Here is a 15,095-nt window from a genome sequence, read left to right as displayed (position 1 = left end):
ATTGATTTACTTTAAACTGCTTTATGAAATAACTAGACTAAGTGGGACCCGTTGGGTCCCATGTTCACATGGGAGGGCTGGCCCCCCAACGCAATATTCCACCTTTCCACCAATATTGGTGGCCAGTGAGCGGGGGGGTTCTTTCTGAAGCACTAGTATGGGTGTTGTGGGCTGGAGGGACTGGTTTCCAGAGGGCTAGTATGGACATTGTGGGCCAAATGGATTCTTGGGCTGGCAGCTCAGTCACTCAGGCCTGTTGGGCTGGCAGCTCAGTCACTCAGGCCTGGTGGGCTGGCAGCTCAGTCCCTCATGCCTGGTGGGCTGGCAGCTCAGTCCCTCAGGCCTGGTGGGCTGGCAGCTCAGTCACTCAGGGCTGGTGGGCTGGTAGTTCACTCACGGCTATTCCTTGAAATTCCATTTCAAGCAGAGTGCAAGCCACCAAATTCAATTTCATAGCATTTCAAACAGAGTGCAGGCCACCAAACTCAATTTCATGGCATTTCAGGCAGAGTGCAGGCCACCAAACTCAATGTCATAGCATTTCAGGCAGAGCGCAGGCCACCAAATTACCAAACAACTCATTGCATTGTCATTAAGGGCTAACAAATCATTTGTTGCAAGCACATTGCAGACTCACAGTTCAGTTGATTCACAGCTTAGAATCACAGTTGTGGACTCTCCCTCGCGATCTTCCAGACTGACTGACTCACGTCCAGGCATCCGGTGTTTTATAGTCCTGCCCCCCCAGGAAGGGGCGTTACCTTCATCGTGGTGATTGACAGGCGAGAGGACCAAGATGATCTCATGATTTTTTAAACACTCGTAACTTTTTTATTTTTCATTAAATGGGAAAAAACCTCGGGCCTGCCTCAGCGGAGGACTGTGAGTAAGATGGCCAAAAATCATAGCGATATATGGTAGCGTTTTGTTCTAAAATCAATATACAGCGCAGACAGGAAGTGGTGAAGATGAGACTTTTATTTATATAGATGTAGTGAGCTGTTCAATTTTATCGGGCTGTTATGTTTGAATTACAGAGAACATGAAGAAGAGTACTGACTATGCAGTCAAAATTATCCTTATCACTGTTAATGCTCCAAAGAAGCCTTCTTTCTTTAAACCATATTGTGATATTAGCATGTTTTTCTTCTATCTTGCTTCTATAAAGTAATCCGTAACAGTGATTTTTTATGTCAGCGATCCTTACTGGATGCCTTTATACTATACTAGACCAAGTGCAGACCCGTTGGGTCTGTTCCCCCAACATGCGGTTGTGAGGGGGGGGAGGCGGCATGCAGCATCACACACACTAACTATCTCCCCCCCCCCCCGCACTCACGCTAATTACCCCCCTTGATATAATATTAATATTATTAATTTGCTCCTTTCACCCCATAACCACCGTACCTACTGATGCATAGCCCCCAACTTGCAGTCACATCTAGAGAGGGGGGGGGGGGGGGGCGGGGGATGAGAGTGAGGGCAGAGAGAGAAGGGGCAGAGAGAGAGACAAACACAGAGAGAGGGGCAAGAGGGATGGGTGGGAAGGAGGAGAAGAGGATGGGTGGGTGAGGGGGGGAGTAGAGAGGGAGGGTGAGAGTGAGGGGGAGAGAGAGGGGGTGCTGAGAGGGGGGGTGAGGGGGAGAGGGGGGGAGCGGGGAGGGAGAGGGGACGGTGGAGGGAAGAGGGTAGGGGGTGGAGCGGAGGGGGTTTAGGGGAGGGGAGAGGGTGAGAGAGAGGGGGGAGAGGGTGAGAGAGAGGGTGTGCTGAGGGGGTGAGGGGAGGGGGAGAGGTGGGGAGCAGGGAGGGTGGAGGGAAGGGGGTGTGTGGAGGGGAGGGGGGTTTAGGGGTGGGACGGTGGGGGAGGGGATAGAGGGGAGGAGGGGGCGAGAGAGAGGGGAGGGGAAAGGAGAGGGGGGGGTTTGCTGAGGGGAGGGGGAGGGGAGGGGGAGGAGAGGGGGGAGAGGAGGAGGGGGGGGGGGGAAGAGGAGAGGAGGGGAGAGAGAGAGTGCCTTTTTATTTCAACCCAAACAACCATTTGCAGGCAGTGCTTTTTTACTTTAACCATATTTTCATTTTCAAACCACATTAAGGGTACTTACTCATAGTTGTGTGGACATTTGTTCAGTTTTATTCACAGCTCAGAGAAACGTGACCCTCTGCCTTCCTCCAGCTTGCAGACTAATTGAGGGACACCACTTCCTGGTTTTATAGTCCCTCCCCCCTGCCGCCAGCAGGGGCAGCAGAGAGAATGGGGAATTTTGTAAAATCATTAATATCTCTGTCATATTTAATCGACGGGAAAAATCCTCGGCACACATACGGCGGAGGGGGGCTCTGAGCGAGGTGGCCAAAAATGACGACCGTAGGTGGCGGCGTTCTCTCGGAAATCGCAGCACAGATCGCCAAAACCGGTCAAGAACAGAGTTTTAGTAATATAGATTATGATTTACCTCATAGTTCTCCCCACACTTTCTCCCTTTCTGTCTTGTCAGATTTCTTCACGGTGTTTGTTTGGTCACCTCCAGCGAGAAAATGGGGAGAGTAAATTAAAACTCGCTTGGATATAGTATCTTTTTGCCTTTATATTGATATATCATGGCCTTGAAACTCTGGCGTTTGGCGTGCTAATTCTTGGTTTGTTAAAATTGTTTGATATGCAAATACATCATTTTTGCTCTCTTCTCTCTTTAGGCTCGAGTTTTTAATGAGACTCCTATCAACCCTCGGAAATGTGCTCACATTTTGACCAAGATCCTGTACCTGATTAACCAGGTTGGGCAACTCTTCGTAACTATGTAAACGGACACTGATATTCTGAATGTTTAATCTTTTGGGCAATTTGTTGAGGGAACTTCTGTTTATAAAAGTGGTGATGATAGAAATGCAAGTCCTTAGTTATAGCTCTAGTCAGACCGTATTTTCAGACTGGTTTTAATGAGACTTTAGTTTAGATATACATGTGATAACAGGCCCCTTGACCTACTGAGTCTGCACTGACCAACGTTCACCCATACACTAGTTCTATCCTTCACATTAGGGACAATTTACAGAAGCCAATTAACCTGCCAACCTGCACATAATAATAATAATAATGTTTTGTTTATAGGGACAGTGCATATTAATGAACATTTGCATGTAAATATGCTAGATTGTAGCCAATCAGTAGCTAATTTCCGTCTCTAGATGCTCCACATCTTTAGAATGTGGAGCATCCGGAGAAAACCCACACAGTCACTGTGAGAACATAGAAACCATACAGACAGCACCCTTGGTCAGGTTCGAAACCGGGTCTCTGGTGCTGTAAGGAAGTAACACTACCGCTGTGCCACCCACTAAACTCTATACATGGTACACTTAACGTGCTGCTAGTCTGCCTTTGCTGCATGGTACATAGATGAAATCCAAGCATGAAAGGCAATTAGCGTTTTCCCCAACACCTTCCTATAGCTTCAAAATTCAGTTTATGCATGGTTTGTAATTACACGGAATCAATGGGCAGACCAGACTATGTGACTCGATTGCTGCCTTGCTGATTTTTGTCTTGCTGGAATCCTCTTGCACTCCACTTCCTTTCTCTGTTTATGTATTATTTTGTGTCTCTCGCCCTTGTGTGTTTAGTTGGCTTTTCCTTAAATCCATCCACCCTATTTACCGGTGCATAAATAAGAAGTTTAATCCCTGAAATATGTAACAGATCCTTTTACGATATTGAGTCATATGAATTCCTTGCCCCACGAAGCTGTGGAGGTTGAATCCTCGAATAAATTTAAAGCAGAGATAGATTTCCAATCAGTAAGGAGATTGATGGTGAGAAAGCACAAAGGGAAAGACGGATCAGCCTTCATCTTATGGAACGATTGAATGATCTACTCCTGTACCTATTCTTGTGGGTTTATTGTTATTTGGGAATTGTTTTTAAGCCAGAGAGGAATTGATAGGGTATTTGAAGAAGCATTTAGTTTCCTGGGGAGGCAATTTATGACAAAGGGATGCAACCACAAAATGAAAATTGAAAAATAGATGATGCATATCCCTCCATTCCCTGCGTGTCCACGTTCTTCACCCATATCACATGCCAAGTTTTGTCCCTCCCCATCTCATCCTGCTTTCTTTCCCCCACCCGCCCTCCGCCGCTACAATCAGTCTGAAGAAAAGTCCTGACCCTAAACGTCACCTATCGATGTTAGACAAAAGTGCTGGAGAAACTCAGCGGGTGCAGCAGCATCTATGGAGCGAAGGAAATAGGCAACGTTTCGGGCCGAAACCCTTCCTCCACAGATGTTCTCCACAGATGCTGCCTGACCCGCTGAGTTTCTCCAGCACACTGTGTATTTTATTGCAAACATTTTGCTGTTCTTGCCAAAGAGGTTCTGAAATGACAGCTGAGGCCTGATCAATGTGCTTAGTTATAAATACAGGCTGTCAAAACAGCAAAATGATAATACAGAAGTCTTGTTATTTCCAGCATTACCATTTTGGTGTCAGCTAGTGTGGAGGAGCTGGAATGTGATTCATGTAGAAAAAAGCTTGTGGACAATTTTATTTAGTCATTGTCCGCCAAAGCCCACTAGGGGGCAGTCTTGCACCAAAGACTGAAGGTTCATAGATTGAGACTTGATCCAAAGATTTTAATTTAGGCAAACACTGACGCAGTATCAAGAGAGTGGTGCACTGTTAGAGCTGCTATATTTTAAATAAGCTTTAAATCAAGCTTCCATCTGCTTGCTCAGTTGAAGAACCTCAGATTTGGTGTCAAACAGAGAGCTTGATTGCCCTTGTAAACTACAGCACCTAAAAGTTTATTTGAAATTCGTCTCATTTGCTGTTGTTAATCCGATGCTACGTGGGGATTATTTTTCAATATAGGGAATTTTTAGAAGTCATGACATTTTGAAGGATTGCAAGTGTACAGTGAAGCCTCTCAAGCTAGAGGACATCCACTGGTGCCTACATGGAATTATTGGGTTGTTTATCAGATGATCAACATTTGTTCTGTTTGTTTTTTTAATTTAATTCTTGTAGAGGTTACCGTCAAATGTAAAATATAAGCAAAATATAAAAATAGTAGGGAGCACTGGCCACATAAATAAAATGTGGAGAAATGGTTATCTCTTCAATAAATAAGGATTCTAGAAGAAAATGGAAATGATGCTTGAAATTAAAGGTCTTCCTAGTATCTGATGGCCAGATCTGATCACTGGAGTCGGGGTACAGATTGACTTTGTAGACACAACAAATTTAGCATTAACTTGTACCATAGAGCATTTACATGGCCAAAGCAGAACATTTCACCCCGTGCTGAAAGGATTGAATTTATTACACGATTGCAGTAAATTGGGCTTGATAATTACCTTTGTGTGCAGTTGCCCTTTAGATGTGTGTGGGGAGAGACACGCGAGGCTGTGTCTGCAGGAATCACGAGCAAAAAATCAAACTGCTGGAGGAATTCTGGGTCAGGTAGCAACAGTGGAGTGAAATAATCAGGTGATGTTTTGGGTTGGCACCCTTCTTCAAGATGGAGTAGTGGGGGAGATGACTAGTGGAAGTGATGAAGGGAAGGGGTGAGGGATGAGCTGGCAAGCGATGGTTGATCACAGGGGTTACTTGACTGATGAGTTAGGTGGGGGGGGGGGAAAGAAGGGTGGAGATGGTCACAAAGTTTGGAAGTGGTCCTTGGAGAAGCCAAATGGGTGCAGATGGTGGAATCTCATTAGAAAATAAGGTGAGAGGTGAATTGTTGAACCAGAGGGAGGAGTGATATGGAGATGGAATACTCGAAATGGGTAGAGCTTAGGGCTGGTTGATGAGGAGGAGGAGGAGGAGGAAGGAACTGGGTGGGGGGAGTGGAAAGAAAGGTGTATGTGAAAGGTGACCTGTGTAGATTGGAAGAAGGCGGGTGATGACCTGAAATTGGAGAATTAATTGTTCGTGCCATTGGGCTGTAAGCTACCCAAGTGAAATATAAGGTTCTGTTCTTCCAGTTTGCGTGTGGTCTTACTCTAGCACTGGAGGATGCTGAAGCTAGACAGGTCAGTATGGGAAGAGAGGTGGCTTGCAACCGAAAGTCCCAACTGGATCTGGCAGGCAGAGCATTTGTTTTCAATGAAGCTGCTGCCTTGACTACTCTTGGTCTCAACGATGTAGAGAAAATACCTTGAATGCCTCCTCTCCTTTAATGTCCCTTTCCTTTAATGACCCCGTAGTATAGTGGCGTCATAACAGCGAAGCTACCGGAATAGTAGGAGGAGTAGTCGATCGTTGATCCAGCAACATGAGTTTGGCTATTGCAGGATATAGATTTAAATAACTAAGGTGAATAAAAAACGCTAACCTTGTTAGTGGTCACTATATTGTCATTAAAATTGAATTGTAATTAAGGAAGGAATAACGCAGTCCTTGACTCCTCTGGTTAATGTGGTAGACTCTTAACTGCCTCACTGGTTGAGGGGTAATTATAAATTGACAATGACTGTTGGGCATTGTCACTGCTGTCTGCATCCCATGAATGAAAACTCCTGCTGAAGTATAATTTTGTCCTCGATAGATGGTGCTGTTGCAGCATGAATTGTATTAGCTCGTTTTGGCCCATTTAACAGACCATACGGGACCTGCAACAAGTGCGCTACAGGAGTTTACATTGATGATTTCTGGATCCACACCAATTGTAACTCTCTGGAACCCAGTGCTAGTACCACCATAGCTGCCTACCACCTCTTGCATTTACCCAACAGATTATTTTTCAGCAATGCCTACCATGGAGATGCAGGAAGTTGAAAATGGTCAAGAGGACAGAATTGGAGTGCAGCGGTCTCAGTGGTTTGGAGGGCTGGGGGAAGAGGAAATCGAGAATTGTAAAAGTGTGGACGTCATTGTGCATTTGTAAGCAGAGTGATATATTGCTCGGCAATGCCATGCTGGTTGGATTTCACATTTCTAACCCACAAAGCTGAAAGAAAAGCTACAAACGCTTCTAGATTGATTGAAAGAAAATTATTGGAATGAAATATGTATACATTTTGAACTTTTTATTATTGGATTTAAAACATTCAACCCTGTAATCCCGTTTGCCAATTGATGAGATCATATTTGATGTTTTCTGTCAATGGAAGGTTTAGCGGAGTCTATAAAGAGAGAGGGCTTTCAGGTAATGGCCTTTTGCCAAATTCTCATAATAATCTAGATTAAACACTTCCTGCAGAAACTAGTTACACAGGATTGTAGTTGACCTTGTCAGCCTAGGCTCATTAATCGGAGATGATGGACTGTTCACCAAGTGTAGAACTCCACATTGAATGATTTTATTCTGTTTGCTTCTAATTGTTGGTGAGAAAAATGTGGTCTCATCAAGTAAAAATTGCTGCAGGCAAACAGATATCAGCGCAGCCAACTTTTCACATTCCAGGCTTTCGATATGTTGGTTGGGGCTTGCTTGCATTGCCAATGAAATACAACGTGCCAATTGATGGTTGTGCAAAGCTTATCTATAGTAGGGTCTTGAAACCATAATCTTACCAATAACTCAGGAACCCCCAACACATTTTGTAGTAGATCCTTGTCCATGTTTTTTTTGGGAGAGATTGGTTTGTTATCATAATGTGTGGAGAAACAGCTTTGTTTTGCATAGTATACAGGCATGCATGGGTACAGTCAATCCATGTTCAAGTACAACAGGTGGTGCAAAGGGTACAGCATTGGAGCTAAGGAGAAGGTGCCGATGAAAACTCCAAAGTTCAGTGGCATCAATGATGTAGATTAGGAGGTTGGGTCTACACCCTTATTTCATGAATAGTCTGATAAAAGTGGGGAAAAAACTGTTCCTGAATTTAATGGTATGTGCTTTCAAGCTTTTATATCATTTGCCATGCAGGAGAGGGGAAAGGAGGGTTGATTGAGGTATGTCGTGCTTGCTTATGTTGGCTGCTTTTGTGAGGTAGCGTGGTGTAGTCGAGTGGAGTTGGGGGTGGTAATAATTGATGGATTGGAAGGGATCCACAACTCCCTGCAATTTCTTGTAGTCTTAGGCAGAGCAATTGTGAAAACCAAGTGTGATGCATCCCAATAGGATGCTTTCTACAGGGCATCTATAGAAATAGGTAAGAGTTATTGGAGACATGAGAAAAATCTCCTTAGTCTTCTGAGAAATAGAGGAGTCGGTGTGCTCTCTTCGCTGTAATGTCAGTGTGGTAGGACCAGGTCGTTGGTATAAATTGTTGGTAATATTTATACCGAGGAACTTGAAGCTCTGGACCTTCTCCATTTCAGCACTGTTGCTGCAAACTGGTGTGCACTCCACCCCGCTTTCTAACGTTGATGCCGAGCATTCATTTTGCTTTGGTCATCTAATTGAATCATTGCCCTTTTTACAGATGCTGCCTGACTTGCTGAGAGTTAACAGTTTTTTTTCTCTTTCATGTTTCCCAGACCCTTAGCTTTGTTTTTGAATAATGCATATTGCCTGACCTCCAGCATTCTGTTCTTATTTTAAATAACGATAACTAATCAGAAAAGATGATGTAATTAATTGCGCTTGGAAGTGAGCAAATGGAGTGATTTGTCCCCTTGAACAAGCTCCTCTTCGTGATTCTCCTTCCCCTCCAAGTGAGCGTGAGACTGAGATGAACGAGAGATCCCAACTACTTTACCAAACTCCCTCCTTTACCAAACTCCTGCAGCGACACGCAGCCTGGAATTTGACAAACAATGATTTTCCTCGGTAGTTGGAAATACCACCAGGCTGAGCATATTTGTAAAATGCCATCTTTTATTTAACCTAATGAGTATTTTATGTAGTGCTGTAACTGCAGAGTGCATAAATCTTGCATGTTCACCCAGTGATCCTGTTCATGGGCAATCTGTCATTGGAAGCAATGTAACTCAAGCTTTTATGTTGTTAACAGGGAGAGCACATGGGCTCGGTGGAGGCTACAGAAGCATTTTTTGCTATGACCAAACTCTTCCAGTCAAATGATGTAAGTATTAGTTGCCAGTATTACAGAGGTGCTCTGATGCTTTTGAGTCTGTGCTTGTTTTTGTGACTATCCTGGAGAAAGTGTGCTGCAAGCGAAAATTAACATGCTTCATCTAAATGGATGAATGTACTTCACTTGCGATACGAAGAATTTCATACAACAAGAATGTAATTGTTCTGTCTAGGACATTTGACAGTAAACACTTGACATTTAATCAGATTAATTCTATTACAAACTATAAACCTGGACCTCCCCTTTCTCTCCCCCATCCCTCTTTTAATTTTTCCTCCCCCTACTGCCTTCTCCTGAACCCTGGCAGACCGTTCACTGGTTCCTTGCCCACTCCTTTTTCCAAAAATTCTCATCAAGCTTTACAGTTCGCAACTATATTTCTTTAGGGCTGCCTGACCCGTATTATTACTATTAGTATATCCTTGTGTAAATAGCTCGTTCTAAGCTTCCCCCAGTCTAGTTTCAGTCAATAAAATACTGAGTCAAGCACTTGGCATCTAAACATTATTTTGGAAAAACGCAATAACAGTTCCCCACTACTATACCTAACCACTGCAGGTTCGATCCTTGTATCTGCCTGGCCAAGCCCTTCTAGCCTCGTGCCAGCAGAGACACTCCACAAGGTCACACAGTCCCAAGCGTTGTTCCAGAAGATTGACACAGGACCAAAGATCTTTTTGTGTGTGATATAGGGTTAGATTCATAATTCTGTTAGTCCATAATTCTGTTAATTCTTGTTAAAGAATAAAATGTTTATAAACACACATACATGAAAATTATATAAATGTATATAATCATATAACACACACAATTTCACACACAACTTCACACACACTAGGCCTTATCCCCCCCCCCCCCCCCCCCCCCCCCCCCGCATTCCCTCGCCTGCCCCCTCACCACAATGTCTCCCCCCCTCCTATGCCCCTCTCCCCGCTGCCCCGCACTCCCTCTCCACGCTGCCCCGGACCCCACACTCCCTCTCCCCGCTGCCCCGGACCCCACACTCCCTCTCCCCGCTGCCCCGGACCCCACACTCCCTCTCCCCGCTGCCCCGGACCCCACACTCCCTCTCCCCGCTGCCCCGGACCCCACACTCCCTCTCCCCGCTGCCCCGGGCCGCGCACTCCCTCTCCTCGCTGCCCCGGGCCGCGCACTCCCTCTCCTCGCTGCCCCGGGCCGCGCACTCCCTCTCCTCGCTGCCCCGGACCCCACACTCCCTCTCCTCGCTGCCCCGGGCCGCGCACTCCCTCTCCTCGCTGCCCCGGACCCCACACTCCCTCTCCTCGCTGCCCCGACCCGCGCACTCCCTCTCCTCGTTGCCCCGGACCACACACTCCCTCTCCCGCTGCCCCGGACCCCACACTCCCTCTCCCGCTGCCCCGGACCCCACACTCCCTCTCCTCGCTGCCCCGGGCCGCGCACTCCCTCTCCCGCTGCCCCGGACCCCACACTCCCTCTCCCGCTGCCCCGGACCCCACACTCCCTCTCCCACTGCCCCGGACCCCATACTCCCGCTGCCCCGGGCCGCGCACTCCCTCTCCCCGCTGCGGATCCAATCTTTGGCCGGAAGCAAGATGGCGGAACAAGATGGCGGGGGCTGGTTGCTAAAATGAGTCATATAATCACCCATGAATCCGCTCATGAGCGTACTACACGTTTGCGTGAGAGTAACCCATCTTGCTTCGCTATAAGATCTTTGCACAGGACCTCGTGGGAACTGCCTTTTATAGGTCCCAGAACCCCGAGGGGCCAGACCACATGGGGGTGGTCTCTTTACAGTCCAATAACAGACATCGATTAACACAGTACATGATAAATATTTCCGTAACCCAATAATACAGTGACTAATACAGTGTATCTGACGAAGTTTCTAGATGAAAGTTAACAGAGATGAATTATGCAACATGTGCCTGGATATTCAAGAAACCCAGACAAGGCTCAACACTTAACCCAATCAACATCTAGCAAAGTAAAGCCATGCAACAATATTTACAATGTGTATGTCTGGTTTGCTTTCACCCAATCCGTTTCATGCAATTTACACCTAATTGTAAGAATTGCAGATGTCCCATTCTTTCCCTGCAACTCCTATCTGGGCTCCAGACAAGCTGGTGCCATTCTGCAGCTTGTCCCAGTTCTGCAAAAGGCACATTTAAATTGACCAAATGGCCCGGCAGCACAGAAGCATTTACTCAATTTTAGTGTCCAGGCATCTCCAATTTGGCCAGAATTAACACGTGCTCAAAGTATCTTTTCCAGGCGCTGCTCAAGGAAAAGTCAAAATCGACTATTCTGTTGGATTGTATTTCTCACACTTCTAGTAAATGCATTCTAAATTTCAATCACCCATTTTGAGGCTTGACGGAAGTTTCTGACCGCACTGTTTTTGAATTAGGTTGAGGTTTATTATTGTTGCATGTACCAAGGTACAGTGAAAAGTTTTATTTTGCATGCTATCCAAACAGGTCAGATATATCATACATAGATACAGCCTTTGTTCTGTACTTTGGCCTTTAATGAAATCCTTGGCAGTGAACGGGCAGCATGGTCCTCTTTAACGTAGTAAGAGCAAATTGATGCTGCTCATCTATGTTTCAAAGCAATCCTCGATCAAATGGCACCAAATGTTGCAGGGTTAGAAATGCCTATTATCCCTTCCATTTAAAAAAAAAGCTGCACTTCATTGTTAAAAACATTCTTATATTTCAGATATGATTTTTCATTGTATAAGTAATGTCTGGTGGGGGCTGGACTAAAAGTGAAACAGTCAGTGAAAATGGAAGTGTAAACCCTTCCCTGCAATACTTTGAGATGTATGATAACGTGTCAGGAAGGAACAGTTACTTGGGCCTATGGATCTGAAAATGCTCCACAGCTGGAATCCTTTTCCCGCATTGGGTAGAATAATTCCTCAATGTTGATTGTTGTACGATTTAACAGCCCCATTATTGTGCTTCTGCATATCAGTAAATAGCATGAGAAAAAAATATTTTTTAGCCCAGCAATTCATTTTTGGACCTTTCTTGCATGGAAGTCTTGGGTGTCTATCTTCACCCTTTTTTCTCTCTCTGTTTATACCTTGTGGATTATTACAGAGCCAAGGGAGCAGCTGGCAAGCAATGAGGCTTCAACAATTCAAATTCAGTGGAATGGAATGAGCTGCAGTTAACCCGTTTGGCAGATAGAAGGCATCCTGCTGTGGACCTTGAAGCGACTGCCATTATTTAGCACTAAGACATCAGTAAGGTGTATTTTAGATCAGGATATGGGGTGGGTGTGGAAAATGCCTTTGGTGATGAGGAGGGTGGTAACTGCATTAGTCTAGATTGAGCCTCATTCAACAGCCTTGCTCATCATTTAGCCATTCGTGCATGCAAAAGTGCTGCTGCGCTTGGCTTTGTGAAAGGTACTGAGATGCAAAGCAATTTATTGTATGTGACTCGCTTCCTAATAAGAAGATAAATGCAGCCATTTCTCTGAGATGAAATTTTCAAAATCAATTCAATGAGAGATGTATGAGTACTGAATAATTTTCATATACAAATTTTCAAGTGAATACCGCTGAACCTTGTAAGCACAAAACATCAATGAATTACTCATTTATTTTCTCGCTGTCTCATTCAGCCCACTCTACGAAGGATGTGCTACCTGACGATTAAAGAAATGTCTACCATTGCTGAAGATGTCATCATTGTTACCAGCAGGTTAGTGTCCTGAGGTTTTTCGGTTCCTGTGGGTTATTGGTAATTGTAATGATGGCAGTATTCTGCTTATCCTACATTGTAGTCAGAGACCCATGGGTGCCAGAATCAAAACGAAAGCTGGACATGCGGTAGCATGATTTTCCAATTTTCCTTCTTCGTTTCTAAATCTCCATCTGAAAGTTAACCAGCACACTAACACTATCCTACACTTACCAGAGACAATTTACAATTTTACCAAAGCCAATTGACATACAAACCCATTACATCTTTGAGTGTGGGAGGAAACTAGAGTTCCCAGAGAAAACCCACGCAGGTCACGGGGAGAGTGTATAAACTCTGTACAGACAGCACCTGTAGTCAGAATCGAACCCGGGTCTCTAGTGCTATAATAATAATAATAATAATGGATGGGATTTATATAGCGCCTTTCTAATACTCAAGGCGCTTTACATCGCATTATTCATTCACTCCTCAGTCACACTCGGTGGTGGTAAGCTACTTCTGTAGCCACAGCTGCCCTGGGGCAGACTGACGGAAGCGTGGCTGCCAATCTGCGCCTACGGCCCCTCTGACCACCACCAATCACTCACACACATTCACAAGGCAGCAACTCTACCGCTGTGCCGCCCTGAGTGTTCCCCAGAGCAAGCTGAGGCCTTAAAGCTCATCACAGTGTGCATCACAATCCTTAGGTTTTTAAACTGACATTTTAAAGAAAGCAAACACTAGAAATCAAGTAAAAGCAAAAAGTGCTGGAAAAACCTTAAGGTGGTATTATTGGAGAGCAGAGGAGTTAATGTCTCAGGCCACGCTCTGCTGTCAGATAATCTACTTCTGATGGTTTGGGTATCCAGAGGGAAACAAGAACAAATGAAGTGAGGCTGTTTTACTTCAGTTAAATGTAGCCCAGAATAACTTATTTTAACATGCAGGTTTTATTAATTTCCTTTTGGGATGTCACTTGCGTGGAAAGTACAATCACTTCATCTTTAAGAAGGAACTGCAGATGTTGGAAAAGTCGAAGGTAGATAAAAATGCTGGAGAAACTCAGCGGGTGAGGCAGCACCTATGAGCTCGCTCCATAGATGCTGCCTCACCCGCTGAGTTTCTCCAGCATTTTTATCTACCATCCCTTCATCTTTGTTTTTTTCCCCTATTGGGTGTAGCTTTATCAATCGCATCCGTGATATATTTTAAAATCCACTCCTGATCAATGAATCTTTGCAAGACATTGATCCACTCAGTCTGCCTTGGCCTATACGATCTCCTGGTTGCCAGACATTTTAACTCCCCTTCCCATTCTGAACTTTCTGTCCTGGGCCTCCTCCGCTGTCAGACAGAGGCCATGTGCAAATTGAAGGAACAACACCTCATATTTCGCTTGGGCAGCTTACAACCTAGTGGGATGAACGTTGCTTTCTCTAATTCCAAGCAACCCTTCCATTCCCCCCCCCATCCCCCTCCCCCTCCCTAGTCATCCTACTAGTTCCACTGTTCACATCCTTCTGTCCCTTTGTTATCACCTCATCCCCAGCGAGCAATGGGCCATTATGGACTCCATCCTTCTTTGGTTATGTCGCCAGCCCTGCTTTGTTCTTGCCTTTCTTATCCCAGTTCCCTTTCTTATATTTTCGGTCTGAAAAAAGGTCCCGACCCAAAATGTCACCCATCCTTTTTCTCCAGAAATGCTGCCTGACCCACGGAGTTACTCCAGCACTTTGTGTCTATTTTCAGTATATACCGGCATCTGCAGTTCCTTTCTACACATGGATCCCTGTTAACCTGGTTGATAAAGGTGGTTTAATCTGGGCTATTGGTGTGTAGCAGAGCTAGTAGGGCTCAAGTTGCCACCCCAATCTGTATTCAATTAGCCATCCTAACCCATTGTGACTTTAAGAACAACCACACCACAGTGGTGCAGCTGGTAGATTTGCTGCCTCACAGCACAGATATCCAGGTTTGATTCTGACTTTGGGTGTTGTGTGGTTTGCTCTTTCTCCATGTGACCGCGTGGGTTTCCTCCAGCTGCTCCGGTTTCCTCCCACATCCAAAAAAGGAGCAGTCTGCAGGTTCTGTAAGTTGCTCCTCGTGTATAACGTTGGATAACATAGAACTAGTGTGAACAGGAGATCAATGGTCAGCAAACTAAAACTCTAATCAACACATCAATCGGTGACAGTTCTTGCAATTTCCTGGCTCTGATTGAAAGTTGACATAATGGACAAGGACAGGATTAGGCTCAGATGTGATGCCTTTCTGAATTGAACAGTCTGACGGCATTTGCTGTTGTTCATTAAATTGTAAACTGCACTGTTTGTACAGTTTTGATTGGAAGAGATATCAGAATGAGGGACCCCTGCTGCTCTGCCATTTTGGAGCTCGACTTTTTGCCATTTAATATTACAGC

General features: G+C 45.1%; 1 protein-coding gene across 1 annotated transcript in view; it reads left to right on the top strand.

The window, feature by feature from the left end:
- copg1 (COPI coat complex subunit gamma 1) overlaps positions 1–15,095 on the top strand; it is a 74,716-nt gene that overhangs the window by 16,061 nt on the left and 43,560 nt on the right. Inside the window, exons 3-5 of the mRNA XM_033037003.1 lie at positions 2,695–2,775; positions 8,901–8,972; positions 12,609–12,688. Coding sequence (XP_032892894.1) covers positions 2,695–2,775; positions 8,901–8,972; positions 12,609–12,688 — 233 coding nt within the window. The remainder of the gene's footprint in view (positions 1–2,694; positions 2,776–8,900; positions 8,973–12,608; positions 12,689–15,095) is intronic.

Source organism: Amblyraja radiata, chromosome 18 (genome assembly GCF_010909765.2).
Source record: "Amblyraja radiata isolate CabotCenter1 chromosome 18, sAmbRad1.1.pri, whole genome shotgun sequence".
Classification (NCBI taxonomy): Eukaryota; Metazoa; Chordata; class Chondrichthyes; order Rajiformes; family Rajidae; genus Amblyraja; species Amblyraja radiata.
This window is presented reverse-complemented; position numbering and strand designations above follow the sequence as displayed.